The 16045-nt window shown below is 44.6% G+C and overlaps 1 protein-coding gene and 1 long non-coding RNA gene across 2 annotated transcripts in view; one reads left to right on the top strand and one right to left on the bottom strand.

Annotated features, from left to right (window-relative positions):
• Positions 1 to 764, bottom strand: part of LOC146543835 (uncharacterized) — a 14170-nt gene extending 13406 nt beyond the window's left edge. Inside the window, exon 1 of the long non-coding RNA XR_014884908.1 lies at positions 233 to 764. This is a non-coding gene — a long non-coding RNA (uncharacterized LOC146543835). The remainder of the gene's footprint in view (positions 1 to 232) is intronic.
• LOC100540641 (putative neutral ceramidase C) overlaps positions 1 to 16045 on the top strand; it is an 18380-nt gene extending 2335 nt beyond the window's left edge. The window contains exons 3-21 of the mRNA XM_010714143.4: positions 3332 to 3444; positions 3796 to 3945; positions 4506 to 4682; positions 5161 to 5288; positions 5844 to 5921; positions 7054 to 7174; positions 8050 to 8175; positions 8547 to 8633; positions 9178 to 9282; positions 9394 to 9475; positions 9934 to 10049; positions 10332 to 10426; positions 10765 to 10804; positions 11402 to 11497; positions 12003 to 12098; positions 12353 to 12502; positions 13457 to 13516; positions 14190 to 14278; positions 15542 to 16045. Coding sequence (XP_010712445.1) covers positions 3332 to 3444; positions 3796 to 3945; positions 4506 to 4682; positions 5161 to 5288; positions 5844 to 5921; positions 7054 to 7174; positions 8050 to 8175; positions 8547 to 8633; positions 9178 to 9282; positions 9394 to 9475; positions 9934 to 10049; positions 10332 to 10426; positions 10765 to 10804; positions 11402 to 11497; positions 12003 to 12098; positions 12353 to 12502; positions 13457 to 13516; positions 14190 to 14278; positions 15542 to 15719 — 2087 coding nt within the window. The 3' untranslated portion in view covers positions 15720 to 16045. The remainder of the gene's footprint in view (positions 1 to 3331; positions 3445 to 3795; positions 3946 to 4505; positions 4683 to 5160; positions 5289 to 5843; positions 5922 to 7053; positions 7175 to 8049; positions 8176 to 8546; positions 8634 to 9177; positions 9283 to 9393; positions 9476 to 9933; positions 10050 to 10331; positions 10427 to 10764; positions 10805 to 11401; positions 11498 to 12002; positions 12099 to 12352; positions 12503 to 13456; positions 13517 to 14189; positions 14279 to 15541) is intronic.

The raw sequence follows: 16045 nt of genomic DNA, 5'->3' as shown, positions 1-16045 counted from the left end.
CACGAGCAATATCTGTCTGCTGCTCCTGTGGTCAGTCTGTGGCCAATGAGAGCATGTCTTTTCTCCTCTGTTTTACATGACAGCCAAGGAAATGGCATGGTGGGAAGACCAACCCCAGCAGAGCAGGAAGAGCAGATTAAGCACACACAAATATTTTCCCATGGTGTTATCTCAGCCTCCAGTGGTTTGTGGCTGTGGGATTTCCTGAAGCATGGAGAATTTACTTACTTACTTATTAACTCTCAGTGTTTTTTCTCCTGTGACACTGTCCAGACACTTTGAGCATCAGGCAGATCCCTTGTCCATAGGCTTCCTGTCACGGAGTTAACGAGATCAATCTACACCCGTGACAGGGGGTGGTAGGCCCCTGCCCTCCCCTTCCCAGCCCACAAAATGGGAAGGAAGGGAGGAAAACAAAAAAACAGCGGCAACAATCTATGGAGGAAAACTTATTTTACTAATTATGATATCGGAATGCAAGATAACACAATATAATACAATCTGATTGAAATTGAGACTAATAAATCAAATAAAACAGGAGAGAGAGAGAGAGAGAGAGTTCCCGATACCGATTCAAACCTGAAAAGCTTGGAATGGCCAGGAAAGCACCCTCCAGCACCCACTGCCAGGCAGTAAGAGACCGCCCCACCCAGAAGGGCCAGATCCCATGACTTCTGTAATGTATAGGGATAGGTGCCTGGAATTGGAGCATTAACACTTTAACTCCCAGTACACTACATGATGTATTGATGCGGAATACTAAGAACCAAACCAAAACAAAAAATATAAAACCATGACACTTCCTAAGCTCCCAGGGATGTTTTGCAGGTTTCAGACACCCTTTACAAGGGCTACATTAACTCTTCTGACCCTAATTCTGCTTGTTCTTGTGGCCGCTAATCTCACAGAATCATAGAACGGCTTGGGTTGGAAGAGACTTCAGGGATCACCAAGTTCCAACCCACTGACATAGGCAGGGTTCCAGCCACCGGATTGAGTACTGGATCAGGCTGCCCAGAGCCCCATCCAACCTGGCCTAAAACACCTCCAGTGATGGGACATCCACAGCCTCTCCGGGCAGCTGTTCCAGCACCTCACCACTCTCTCAGTAAAAAAACTTCTCCCTGACATCTAATCTAAATCTTCCCTCCTTTAGTTTAAAACCATTCCCCCCTGCCCCATCACTACCTACCTGTGGAAAAAGTTGATTTCCCTCTTGTTTGTAATCTCCCTTTAAATACTGGAAGGCCGTAATAAGGTCTCCCTGCAGCCTTCTCTTTTCCAGGCTGAACAAGCCCAGCTCCTTCATCCTGTCTTCATATAAGAGGTGCACTAGCCTTCTGAGCATTTTCATAGCCCTCCTCTGGACCCACTCCAACAGCTCCACATCTTTTCTATGTTGGGGGCCTGAGGCCTGGACAAAATACTCCAGATGAATCCTCAGTGAGCAGAGTATAAAGAGAATCACTTCCCTGCCCCTGCTGCCCCCCCCTCTTCTGATGGAGCCCAGGGTACCATTGGCCTTCTGAGCTGCAAGGGCTCACTGCTGGCTCATAGTCAGTTTGTCATCAACCAGAACTCCTAAGTCCTTCTCCGCAGGGCTACTCTTAAGGAGTTCTTCTGCCAGGCCATATGCACATCTGCGATTCCCCCTGAAACTAAATGCAAAATGTTCCACTTCGCTTTGTTGAACCTCATTAGTTTCTCAAGGGCCCACTTTTTGAATTTATTAGGGTCCCTCTGATGGCACTCATTCCTTCCGCTGTAATAACTGCACCACTCAGCTTGGTGTCATTGGCAAACTTGCTGAAGAAACACTCAATCCCATCATCTACATAACATTGATAAAGATGTTAAAGAGTACTGGTCTGAAGACAGCCCCCTGGGGGACACCATTCATTACTGGTCTCAACCTGGATATGGAGCCATTGAACACAACCCTCTGGTTGTGACCTTCCATCTAATTCTTTATCTACTGAATTGTCCACCCTTCAAATCTCTCCAACTTAGAGATGAGGATGTGGTGGGGGATCATGCCAAAGGCCTTGCAGAAGTCCAGATAGATGACATCAGTTGCCCTTCCCTTTGTCTACCGATGTTGTCACTCCATCAAAGAAGGACACCAGATTGACCAGGCACGATCCGCTCTTGGTGAAGCCATGCTGGTTGTCTCAGATCAGCTGCTCATCCCACATGTGCTTTAGCATAGCTTCCAGGAGGATCCATTCCATGATCCTCCCAGGCAGAGGTGAGACTCCTCAGCTGTAGTTCCTCAGGTCTTCCTTTCTCCCCTTCTTAAAAATGGGAGTCATGTTTCCCTTTTTCCAGTCACCAGGGACTTCACCTGACAGGCGCAACTTTTCAAATATGATGGATAGTGGCTTGGCAACTACATTAGCCAGTTCCTTCAGAACTCTGGGATGCGTGTAATCTGTCCCCATAGGCTTGTAAATGTTCAGCCTCATGAGGCCTTCTCGTGTCTGCTCTACCCTAACAGTGGAGGGAATTTTGCTCCCTCATGCCCCACCAAGAGGGGGGCCTGGGGGAGCAGAATAGGGACATAAGGTTCAGGGATATGAGAGACACAAGAAAGAAGCCTGGCTGACAGTGAAGGCTGGAGCAGAGAACTCATTGAGTACCTCAACCTTCTCCATATCTATTGTAGCCAGTTCTCCTTTCTTCCAAAGGAGCTACGCTCTCCTTGGCCTCTCTCTTCTGACTTATGTACCTATAGAATCCCTTCTTCTTGTTTTTACCATCCCTCACCAAGCTCAGTTCCATTTGTGTCTTGGCTTTCCTGATCCCATCTCTGCATGTCTGCACAGCATCCCTATATTATTCCCAGGTGACATATCCTTGCTCTCACTGCCTGTACTTGTTCTTCTTTTCCCTCAGTTTGACCAGCAGATCCTTGCCTAGCCAAGCCAGTTTCCTGCCTCCCCTGGCTGCTTTCTTATTCTGAGGGCTGGGGAATTTATTTATTCCTTAAATAAACTCAAGTTTGTTCTCCCAAAATTCTGGGTCCTCAATCCACTCTTTGCCAAGCCCACATTCCTCAAGTTCATGAACTTGACCAGGGCGTGGTCGCTGCAGCCCAAGATGCCTCCAATCTTAATTCCTTTAATGATCTCCTCTACATCAGTGAGGGCCAGGTCCAGCAATGCTTCACCTCTAGTGGGTTTGTCCAACACCTGAAGTTGTTGTCAGTGGATCCCATGGGACTCTGGATCGCTTGCAGCTCGCTGTGTCATTTCTCCAGTAGATTTCTGACTGGTTGAAATCCACTATCTCCCATTCATTAAAATAAATTCCCTGTTTATTCTTATTATAGATTATGATGAATCATCACCAACCCAGAAACCAACTACAACTGGTGGCTCAGGAAACTACTTACTGGGTGTAGGTCGGGCAGACTGCACAGGGCCCGTAGCAGAAATTCCTCTGGTATGTATGGGGAATTGCTCAGAAGTTCAGTTAAATACTGACTTTTCATCATCCCTAGGTGTTGCGGTGGGCTTTTTTTGTTGTTATTGTTTGGTTGGTTGGTTGGTTTTTTTGTTTTGTTTTGTTTTTTCGGTTTTTTGTTTTTTTTCCCCAGAACTTCTGCCTTACAAGCTCTGTGTTAGCAAATGGCTGTCTTCATTAATCATTATGTAAATTGTCATGTAATCAAAAGGCAAGATAGTTGCATCTCTGAGTTGAAAGATTTCTCTGATCTTTTGGAAAATATGCTTAGAAAAACATATGTGAATGAACACATCCCGTATTTTGTCTGATGGAGCTCTTCCCTTCCAGATGGGCTATGCCAATCCAGACCAGGTGGGTGGTGGACTTCTCACACGCCTCTACAGCCGAGCCTTCATCGTGGCTGAGCCCAATGACTCCAGGAGAGTGGTGTTCGTCAGCATTGACATAGGGATGGTGTCCCAGAGACTGAGGCTGGAGGTGTGTGGCTGGAAGTAATCGGTCTGCAAGGTCTGAGTGGTGGCTGGTGTTAGTATTAAGGCTGTAGACACTACAAAATAATAATTAATCTAGCAGCACCATGACTGTTCGCTTGGGGATCTCTTTGCAGCATGATCTCGAGAGATGTCCTGTCTCTTCTGAAGAAGAGCTGCTGATTCCTGAGGCTTTTCTCAGCAGAAAAATTATCAAAAAATATATGTGACACTTGGTGCCTGAGTAAATCTGAGTTTCAAGCACCAGAGAGGACGAAAGGAGATCCTCGAGACATGGAGATTCCCTGGATGACTTGGGGTGGGCTGCAAGTTGGACATAGAGGTCTTCACTTTTAGATATATTATTGTTTAATATGTTATTATTTTAAGACTGTTGTCAAGTCAACAACTACAACCTACTTGTTTGGCCACTGGTATAGGAGTATCAGGTGGAAAGTGAGGAGTGAGGAGCCAGTAGAGAGGCTGGGTTTACTGCAGGGTTTGATACACATCCCCACAGCCCTTGAACATGAAAAAGGGGTTTTAGGAGCACTTCTTTTCCCTTAGGTGTTGAAGGAACTGAAGAGCAAGTACGGCGAGCTGTACCGAAGGGACAACGTCATCCTGAGCGGCACCCACACGCACTCAGGGCCTGGTGGTTACTTCCAGTACACACTCTTCTGGATCACTAGCAAAGGGTTGATCAAACCAAACCTCAGTGCTATAGTGAATGGCATTGTAAAGGTAGGGGTCACAGGAACTGTTGACATAAAAGTGCATGAACACAGAAAAGGTAGAGGAGAAGCTTTTGTGACCAGCTCACTGTGATGTTCATGGTATCACCTCAAAAGAATGCTGGGGATGCAGCACCTCTAAATCAAAGTAACCTCTAAATCACAGAACAGTTTTGGGTGGAGGGGGCCTTAGAAATCACCCAGTTCCAACCGCTGCCTTAAAATACACTCAGAAGTGGTTTTCCGCTTGCCAGCGAGATCAGGTCAAAAAACAAAAGACTTTTTTTAGAAAGAGGTGGTTATGGCTGATTTTGAGATGTTATTTATAATTAGCTTCTACTTTTCCAAGATTTTCAGCTATTTAAGAAAAGCAAAGCAAACAAAACCCCCAAAATCCCAAGAAAGTATTAGGATAGGCCGGGGAGGAGTTCTCCAAATAATCTCATATATTGTTCACATTTGTGGTCTAATATTCTTCTGATTTTCAGAGCATTGATATAGCACATCAGAACATGAAGAGAGGAAGGCTTTTTTTAAACAGAGGCATAGTAGAAAACAGTCAGATCAACCGCAGCCCTTACTCGTATCTCCAGAATCCAGCATCCGAACGTAGCAGGTAAACTCGCCTCAGAAATGAGAGAGACACTGTGTTGGGAGCCAGTCGTCTTTGCAGCCAGCTTTTCCTGGTCATTTATAGGATGGTTCAAAAATGGAGGCAAGTCCTCAGCAGAATGACACTGTCACCATCCTGGTTGTCTGCAATCTGCATTCCCAAAAAGGAGTTGTACATGCAGGCTTGGAAGTTGTGGTTATTCCTTCCAAGCATGTGAGGCACTGGCTAAAGACGTGACCTTCTGCATTATTAACTACAACAGAAAAAGAATGTCCTTAGTAGGCACTGTATGTCAGAGAGCATTAAAATGCATGAGGCTGTATTTGAAGAGAGCTTCTCTCTCCGTCACTAAACAAAGCAGTACCTGAGGTCAGCAATGACCATACTTCTTGCTTTATATTCACAGCTATTTTAGGATGGTCCTGTAAGGTCTCACCATGTCCTAGTAATATCTGTAATATCCTCTTTGTTTTCTTGCACAGCCCAGTGGAGATTTAACAACATGGAGTCTGACTTTGGCCCTGGTGCTAATGTGATTTCTCCACTTTATTGTCCCAGGTACTCAACCAACACAGATAAAGAAATGGTGATGCTGAAGATGGTAGATGAGAATGGACATGATCTAGGACTCATCAGGTACTGGCTAATGAAGTAACACTCTTCTCTCCAATTTCACGTAAACCAGAGAATATCAGGAGTGTGGTTCAGGAGTAGTTCTGTAGTTCCCTGCTTGCACAAGCCTTCCCGCTTTTCAGGAAGATCTACGTGACTTTCCTCTATACCATTCTTCCCAGATGGTCAGTAGAGAGTCTCTGAGGGAAGAACAAGTTATAGTGAGAGTCCTTGAGGGCATAAACCAGGTCAGTGTCTCTCATCTGCTCTGGAACTGCAATGGGCACTTCTCTGGTTATGGCTCCTACACTGTGGCTTGCAGAGGAGCCTGGAAAAGATGACCAGAGTTGGTCTTCCCTGATAGGGGTGCAGAAACCTCCTACCCGCTGGGTGTTGGATATTTAAGGCTCATCCAACAGTGTAGAACAGGGGATGAAGATCACACTGCCAGCCCTTGAGGCTCATTCAACACCCTATATTTCACTCAAAGCATGCTGTTCCTGGTGCTGGGTGCCTGGTGCCCTTTTTATGACAGCCATCCTATCAGCACATCTTCTTGGCTGCTCGAAGTTCAGAGCTCAAGGCTGGGCCAATGAAGTCAGAGGCAATGAAGCCAATGGTGTGATTTTTCCACTCAGAAACAACAACTGAGTCTGACTACATTAGGAGCATTTTCCTCTGTGATTTTCCCCATACTTGTGTCACAGTCAGTGGGGTGAGGAAAAACCAAGGCTCAACAGTCTTGTCATACGGTCTTGTCCCACCGGTTTGATTATTGTCATGCACAATCATTAAACATGTGGTGTTTGACAACCTCTGCCCAGTGAGAGTTGAGCAATCAGCTGAAAACATAGTTTTATCCGTGGAGGGAGGGCCCTTCCGAGCTGCGGTGAACCTTGGAGCTAATTTGGGGTTCAATTAACTCTCAGTGGCCCTGGTGATTACAGTGCCATCTGCACATTCATGATCTGGCTCTTCGTGAGTCCTTCTGTTCGTGATGGGAGAAGATGTAAATAGCTCTGCCCTTGTTAATCCAGCCCTGGGCACTGGTGGTCTGGCTTTTTATTTCCCCGTAAAAAATCCCCACAAATCAATTGCAAATATTTAGGTAGATGCATTCAAATAATGGATTTCCTTACGTGTGTCTTCTCTTCAGCTGGTTTGCTGTGCACCCTGTCAGCATGAACAACACCAACCATCTCGTCAACAGCGACAACATGGGCTATGCATCTCTCCTGTTTGAGCAGGAGAAGAACAAGGGTGCGCTTCCTGGAGAGGTGGGAGCGTTTTCAGATGATTGAAAATAATGGGGAAAAATAGTGCAGCAGGGAGGAGATGGGTGATGCTTACTATGGTCCACAGCGGGCTCCTTTGAATAGTGAAATAAGACAATGGGGTAAATGCAGAAAAAGGAGTCTGAAGATGCATCCCTTGATCTATTTACGACTGGAAACACTGGAAAACTCCAGAAAGGCAAGCATGGGATAGTAGATCCCATACACTGTATACATAGTGTAGGATCAAGCCTCTGGTTACTTGTTTCCTGTGGTTTCCAGCTGGTTGTGTCTCCTGGTTTTCATAAGTCTAGGTGCAAACACAGCTCCTCTAGAAAGTATTATTTCCCTTGACATAGTGCACGGTTATGGATGCAAGTTGGTGCAAGCTTACATGCACACAAGGCTGTATGTGTGGACATGTTTGCAGGATTTGCCATTCAGCTGTATGGTTGGCTGGACAGTTTCATCTAGCAGTCTCACAAATGACTAAAGAGCCGATAACTTATGAAAGTAGCTGGTGTTGACATATGCCATCTCCAGAAGGGGGGAAACAAGAAGATGAGCTGAGAGCTGAGTTCAGCCACACTTGGTGTGCACCCAGCCTTGCTGCTCTTGATGTTACCTCCTGCACCCATACCCACTGGCTCTCACCCTATAAATCTGTCATGGTGAGAGCCTAGCAGAATGAAAACCCAGATGAGATTGCTGCAATGAGCCCTCAGTGTGTAATCAGTAACACACAGAGCTGTGGATGCAGGGCTACATGGAAGGAAGAGGTAAATTGCACGCTTCCAGCCCCAAAACAAAGAATGCAGGCGATGTCTGCAATCATTGCACATCAGTAAAACCCATCTGACAATGTCTCTGTTTTACAGGGCTCTTTTGTTGCTGCCTTTGCATCCTCCAACCTGGGGGATGTGTCTCCCAACACCAAAGGCCCATTCTGCATAAACACGGGGGAATCGTGTGATAACCCACAGAGCACCTGTCCTGTTGGGGGGGTATGTATGGATTGCTTGATCCACATAAATTACGACAGAAGAGAAAGTTTGAACTAGAACTGCACATACAGCACTGTGTGGTGTTTTCCTACAATTCTTCATGTAAAGAACCCCTTAGGGACTGCTCTGGGCACCCCTTTAATAAACATAACATGTGTTGTCCTCCCTATTTTCTGGCCAGTCAGCCCAGATCCAAATGTGTCACGCTGCAAAGTTGCAGTAGTACTGTAACCAGATTTCCTACGTTTTAGGTGGCTAACAAGAAGCTATTAATTCCCATGTGAAGAAAATCACTTGCGCCTTCACCCGCTTGGCAGCGAAATGCTCTCCATATTAACAGGCCACTATCATTTAAGCACATTTCTTAACAGGCATCAATGTGCATGGCCATGGGACCTGGCACTGACATGTTCGACAGCACAAGAATTATTGCACAAAATATCTACTTGAAAGCAAAGGTGAGTGATGTTTTGCTTTACAAATGTGCCTGAGTGCTCTTATTACAAAAACAAATGTGCATTAGTCTGAGCAAATTTCTTGCACTTGCTTTTTTAGATTTCTAGAAAATCCATGTTAGCATACTTGAAGAAAATTTCCCTATTATTCAGAGAGTGCACACATCTATTTAGATGTGCCATCATAGGCCTTGCAATTTGAAAATGTTTTTCTGAGGTTTTAATCTCTTCCTTGCTGCTGCACAATGGGGGTGTTGCTCCCTTACAGTTGCCCCTCCAAGTGCACGCAGCTCAGAGTGATCAGGTGGGAAAACCAGGGATGTTGGAGACTCCTGAAGAGCTCCAGGACACCATCACGTGCCACTTACTGGCATCACTGGAATATGTCAGCGGAATGGAGAAATGACTCTTCTAGATGAAGCTCAGAAGGGCTAGATGCCCGATTTATCCTTCCGCAAGGAATTCTGCCTGTTCCTCAGGTCTCCCACTCCAGCAGGCCCTGCACGGTGTCCTCCTGCTTGGAGTGCTGACTTGTTGTGTCCCCTAGGAGCTGTACACCAGTGCTGCCCAGGAGCTCACTGGGCCGCTGCTCTCCGCTCACCAGTGGGTCAACATGAGCGACGTCCAAGTGCAGCTCAATGCCACGCACACGGTAAGAAGGGTTGAGCTCTCACAGTGAGGTGAGACAGACTGGAGGGAAGTGGCTTTAAAATCTCTCTTGTGTTTTTTTTTTTTTTTTTTTCTTTCCTCTCTTTTGATTAAGGTTAAAACATGCAAACCAGCCTTGGGACATAGTTTTGCTGCAGGGACCATAGATGGAGTGGGGGCTTTCAACTTCACACAAGGTGATCTGGGGAGTGGGTTTCAATGTGGCATTACGCATATAAAGAGGACGTGGGGCATGTCCCATTTGGATTCAAATCCTACTATTTCTTTACAAAACTTCATCAGCACATTGAGCCAATTCCACTAAGAGATGCTTTGAGGAAGGTGTGGCCTTAAAGCCCCGTGCAAGCTTGTCTGTGCTCATGAGAGAGATCCTGGAGAAGGATGTGGCCCTGCCCTGCAGGAAGGGGAGCTCTGAATGTGGAATGGGGAGGAAGATGATCTGCTTCAGGGCAGTCTTCCCATTTGTTCTCATTGCCCTGATGCACAGCTGGCATTTCAAACCACCCCAGAAAAGGAGATGGTTGGAAACAGCTGACCTGGCATGAGGAAGGGGTGGGCAATATATGAAACTTCTGTCTGCCAGCTCCTGCAGAGGCTGTGCAGCAGTAGTGTTTAAGAGATGTTTTTCCTCCAGGCTCAGTAGAAGGGGACCCGTTTTGGGACAACATCCGGGACCAGCTCCTGGGAGAGCCATCCAATGAAACAAAGGCTTGTCACCAACCAAAGCCAGTTCTCTTTAGCACCGGGGAGGTAAGAACAGAGCAGCATGTGTGCTCTGAGCCTGCCATATTGGGTGGGATTCTGCATTTCATTTTCCAGAACCACATAATTCTCAAGTTCTTGTTTTCAATTTATCTTTAACAGACATTCATTTTTTTAAAAAGTGGCTTTTTCTCAAGCTGAAATGCTGCTCAGCAGTGTTCAAGGATGGTGTTTTCTGTGCTATGGGGCGGCTTGAAGCCAAAGCTAGATTGGGGTATCTTTTTTGCTACTTTCCCATAAAAGTCATATCAACTTATTTTTCCATCTCAGATGACTTGGCCTCACCCCTGGCACCCTGACATCGTAGATGTTCAGATTGCTACTATTGGGTCATTGTCAATTGTTGCTGTTCCTGGAGAGTTTACGTATGTATTTCTTGTTCCACTTATCACAGCTGAAAGCAATCCTATTGTCGAAAGGGAGAGCAGGCTAAAAATTGTTCCCCATATACATGATAGCTCTGCAGGCACCACATATATATATCCACTGCACCGAGTTGCCTGTATGCTGTCTTCTCTGGTTCCTTGGAGATTCCCATTCTCTTCCCCATTGTATAAATGAATGAGATGGAAATGAATGTGCTCAGTGAGCTTCTGGTGGCCTCCCCTCTGCCCTGTTGTGCTGTGAGGTGAACGAGTGGCTCCCGCTTTAGCTGTTCCCCTTTAGTTTCTGTAGGCTGACATTGTTCCCTTAACATCCCTAGGACCATGTCGGGACGCAGGCTGCGGGAAGCTGTTAAGAGCGTGAGTTGTCAAAGATGAGTCTTCCTGAGGGGGCACTGCACCTGGAACTTCACATTTCTGGATCCTTCTGATCTTTCCCTCGTCCCTTCCCAGCTCATGTCTTACAGAGCTCTCCTGCTCATGGTTCCTTCACGCTCACTTTGCATGCACTTACTGATATACAAGAGAAATGAACATCCTCCCCAAAAGAGGCAAACTAATTCGATTTCAATCCATTAAGGTAGCTTTTTGTGGTGGATACATCTCATTCTCAACTTTGGTCTGAATACTTAATTTTGCCTGCTGCTCCCACAACACATTGCGGCTCTCTCACACTGTTATATTGCCAAGGCACTTAGGAGAATACAGATATCAGACTTCACTACACCCTTAAATTAATTGTATTCACTGGAGCATGAGGTCGTTTTTCCTCAATTTGTGTGGAAAGTGAAAAAGTGTCATTAATACACTTGCAGTGTGGCTTTCATGAACATCCAGCCCCATACCCACTGTAACTTTGTAATCTGCCCTGGTAAATAATAACATTACAATATAATAATATGACTGTGAGTTAAGAAGTTGATAAAAGATGATTGATTTATTTATTTCCCTTCTTAGGAATTTGGCTCTCATGGTACAGCAGGAATGGATGTTGTAATTGCGGGTCTGTGTAATGTCTACACGCATTACATTACCACCTATGAAGAATACCAGGTAACTGATTCACTTTTTCCTATGTGGGACGATAATTCATTGAAATCAAGCACACATAGAATACTTTTTCTTTGCTATGAAAAACTGAAGATTCTGCAGCCACAATCCCAAGTGCAGACCATTTCCAAGATTCTGGAAATTGACGTGGGAGGAAAGGTTGGGAGAACTGGGATTGTCCAAACCAAAGAGCCTTTGAGATAGTGAAAGAGCTATGAAAAACAGAAGAGTAACAGCTGGTTCTCCCTGTTTGTGATTGCTAGGAGAAAGAAGAATAACCTGAAGTCACAGCAGAAATACCTGGGCTAGCAGTGGGACTGTCCCCTGGCAATAAGGGGATTGAGATGCAGGAAACCAACTATTTAAATAAGGATTATAAATTAAATATTAATCATTAAATAAACCCTTGCAGATACAGTACTGTTCTTATCTTGGTGCAGCTGGATGAGATACACACTCTGTTCAAGAGTCCTTTCAGCCCCCCTTTTCCAACTTTGTCCTTTCCTAGGTTCAACGATACGAGGCGGCATCGACTATTTATGGACCGCACACCCTTTCTGCTTACATCCAGCTGTACAGAGGACTTGCAAGGGCTATTGCTATGGTAATCAATATTTTCTATATGCCATATGCTTGGATACGTAGTCGGATAAAGAACCAGAGCACTGATGTGATCCATAATCCTCAAGTGAGGAGCTACGAGATATGGTTTAGTGGCTTGTGGTAGCAAGGGTAATAGGAGGACAGTTGGACTGGATGATCTCGTAGGTCCTTTCCAACCTTGGGATTCTATGATTCTATAATGGAGAGAGTGGCTATATGTACTGACGTATAATGAACACATCTTCCCTCCCACAGAACACAGTGCAGGACTTGCCAAGTGGCCCTGAGCCCCCACTTTTCAACGTAACCAGCCTGACCTTGGTGCCTGCTGTCACTCCCGATAGAGCACCAGGGAATAAGACATTTGGGGATGTGCTTCAGGAAGCGAATGTGCAGTATCGAGTGGTGAGAACTTCAAGCATTTGCTAAAACCTGTTTAGAAAATAATCTTTAAATGCTTAATTATCTGGCTAAAGTGTCTGAATTTTCTAAACTGTTGTGGTGATCTTAAACCTAAAAGACATCATTGCTCTTTTTGGGCATGGATGAAAAAGGAGATTTTAGCTGTACCCATCCATGCACGTGTCATGCACTTTGTTTTTGTATCTTCCACACGTGCACAAGGTCAGAGAGCCCTCTTAAATTCTAAAAGCTCCTTCAAAACGCTTCCTTTCTTCCCTATTTCTGGTAACAAACCAAACTTACCCCTTGACCATGAAGTTTTATTTCTGCAAAATGGTTAAACACAGTAGTAATTTTCCAAAGCGGCAGTACTCTTCAGATCAGAGTAGCAGAGGAGAGTTTTCATGCCAAAGTCATTCTACTGAATATGGTTAGAATTAAGGAAAAAATAAGTCCTTATGGTAATCAACATGAAGAAGATTCCCCCTTTGCTTCTACATAAAGTAACTCTTGATAATGAAGTGGTCAAATACTGTACAGTGATTTCTTTATAAGCAGAAATCAGGATGCCTTTGATGTCTCTGGGATGGAATGTAAATGAAATAAAATGTCAGAAAGGGTTCAGTTCTCAATATATAAAATGTAGATAAGGAGTTCAGAGCAAGAGCTTTCATTTCATTGCAGTGTCCAGCAGTAAGATAGGAAGAAGGCAGGGAGTTATTCTTAAAATCTGACCTGTTTCCCACCGTCTTTTACAAAGAAATTGTACATGCTGTGATGTTTGTCCAACAACCAGGAAAGGGGAAGGTACAGAATACCAGTTCACAATATAAATATTGCAACAAGTGAAATTATTTTAAGACAACAAACAAAACACTCTTAAGACATCTTCAAAGGATGTTATTAATGTGCATTGTGCTGCTCAGACTGTAACATAAGTTTCAATTTCCCCCTCAGGGAGAAGTTGCTGCAGTAACTTTTGTGGGTGCAAACCCCAGGAACTCTGCAGAGAACACGGTAAATGTAACACAGAAATGTTGGAGCTGGAGATGCTAAGGATTAGTTAATGTTTAGTTAGTGCATCTGCCTTATGCATTTAACTCACTAGAGTTCTTGTTTCAAAAGGAGTAAGATCATGCGTTTCCAGTGTTTTTTGTTTTGCTGGAAGTTCAGAAGACAGTTTTTCCTACAGGGATTTCCTTCGGGAGTTCACTCCAACAGAAGATTTTTGGATTAAAGACCTTATTTTGGACTTTTGTCCGTTAGAGACCATGTTGGCTTGTATTTAACATACTAGATCTGAAACGCACACTCAAGGTCATATACAAATCATCCATGATCTATTCACACTATTGAAGTTGAAGGTACTTATGCCATGCAATGGTCCAGTATAAAATGCCCTCCAGATAGAGCAAGAGTGGAGTCTAGTCTCCATCCTATCTGCCCAGTGCATCCACTTAATTAGCTGAAGAAAATCAGAAATGTAAATAATTCACTCCATCAGTCATCTAAGACAGAAACTGGTAGCAAATAACTTCCCTGTCCAGTGGTCAAGTACTTTACATATTCCCTACTTCATTTGTAAGTTTAAGTTCAGAAGCATAGTCCCTTCTCCGCTTGAAATGACACAGGAGAGTAGGGACATGGCTGTTCACTCAGCATTTGGCCAATTCTCTTGTTTTTATTCCAGACTGAACACAACTTCCTGACGGTGGAGAGATATACCAACGTTACAGGGAGCTGGCAGGTGGTACAGAATGATGCCTCCTGGGACACCAGGTCTGTGTCCCTAACAGATCTCACTGCTTCACAGTCTCTACATGGGCTTTGAGTTTAATCCAACCTTAGGTTGGTCTTGTTCCTTCAGACAGTGCTCATCAGTCCACATTTGTTTGGTTAATATGTCCAGAACAAAACGTTCAGCCTTCCCCTTGGTATAACTTCTGCAATGAAGGCTTATAAGTTTGAGAAGGTATACCAAAGAGTAAGTATTGGAGCAGGATCAATGTTCAATTTGTTCACGGCCTACATCCATCCATCCATCTTTAGTATTGTGCTAATGGATAGGATACCAAATAAGAGGCCCAGACAACAGTAAGGCTTTTATAAGAGAAGACCGTCTGGCTTTGCTGTACATCATAGAGCAGAAACAGATATAAATTTTAAAAGTCTATAAGAAAAGAAAATCAAGGTTAGAGATGTCAATCATGAGGAAGAACAGCCATTATGCAGCAAAGCTGATGTCACCTTTCAAAGTTATCCCAGAAGCCAGCATATGAAATAGGAATATCAAGGGAGTCTTTGGTCAAACTTTTCATTTTGAAGTTACTCTCCTGCTACAATAATCCCAGGCATTTGCCTATCTTCCCCTGCACCTGTAAGAACACACACACCAACCAATAAGAAAGCGGAAAACATCCATATTGGGATCTTCTGGCATTGTGACGTCCCGCCCCATATAACATCAGGCATCAGAGAGCCAATGTTCTCATGCTCAATGCGTTCTGGACTTGCTGGGCTCTGTCTTGGTGTTCACAACAGTGGAGCATTAGACCAGACCCCACATCTGCAGTGTGGGCAGTTATCGCCGCCCTGGAACTGCTCAGGAGGATGGGCAGCAATTTGCCTGGCCCTGCCAGGCAAACAGAGATAAATGGTAGCTAGATCCCCATGAGCTCATCTGCTCAAAGTTCTTCCCAGGTGAGATCTAGGCTGAATTCTAGTTCCTGAGTCCCAGGGGTGTTGGTCCTGGTTCAGAGTCTGCTGAGAGGGGCAGAGAGAGGGTGGTGGCACAGATCCATCAGCACAGGTCCACCACAGCAGCGTTTTGTGGTCACAGCATTACACACAGCCAAACATTTTTCTAAAAACTTGTCAACCCTGCAGAGCTCGGGGTTGGCCTGCTGGTTGCTGCTCTGATAGCCTAAATATATGAGCAAAAGGGTAATAGAAGCTCTTAAAATATACTTAGCTGGAACACATTCATCTTATGTTAAAACAAATGTATTTTCTTGCTGACTCCAGTTTGGTCTTGCCCTCTAGGTTTTACTGGACCAAAGGGTCATCTGGCCAGAGCAACGTGACAATTGAATGGCACATCCCTAGCAGCACAGAGTCTGGCATCTACAGGATCCAGTACTTCGGGCACTACAGGAGGCTGCTCAAGCAGTTCTATCCCTTTGAAGGCACATCCGCAGCATTTGAAATTACAAACCTGTAGTCAACTGTTTTCATTAAAGGAATTGTTGCCTTGGAACAGTAGATTTGATACCTGTGATGTTCAAATGAACACCTGGGAGGTTTTCTGTGGCATTTTTCCTCTGCAGGAAAGATGCTGTCGCTTATGTGCTTCTCGTTGTCCTTTGCTGTGCAAAGCTCAGCTTTCTGCAAAGTTTTGACTTTTACCTGCATTAGTTTGATCCATCATTAGTTTGATATATTCTCATTCAAATAGTACCTGTCCCAGATGAATCTCATTGATTCTCATTGTGCTAAAGAATGAACTGTTTTTCTTTACTCACTAAATAAATGCTTATTGATTGTGAA

The sequence above is a fragment of the Meleagris gallopavo genome, chromosome 8, assembly GCF_905368555.1.
Source record: "Meleagris gallopavo chromosome 8, MGAL_WU_HG_1.1, whole genome shotgun sequence".
NCBI classification, from domain to species: Eukaryota; Metazoa; Chordata; class Aves; order Galliformes; family Phasianidae; genus Meleagris; species Meleagris gallopavo.
This window is presented reverse-complemented; position numbering and strand designations above follow the sequence as displayed.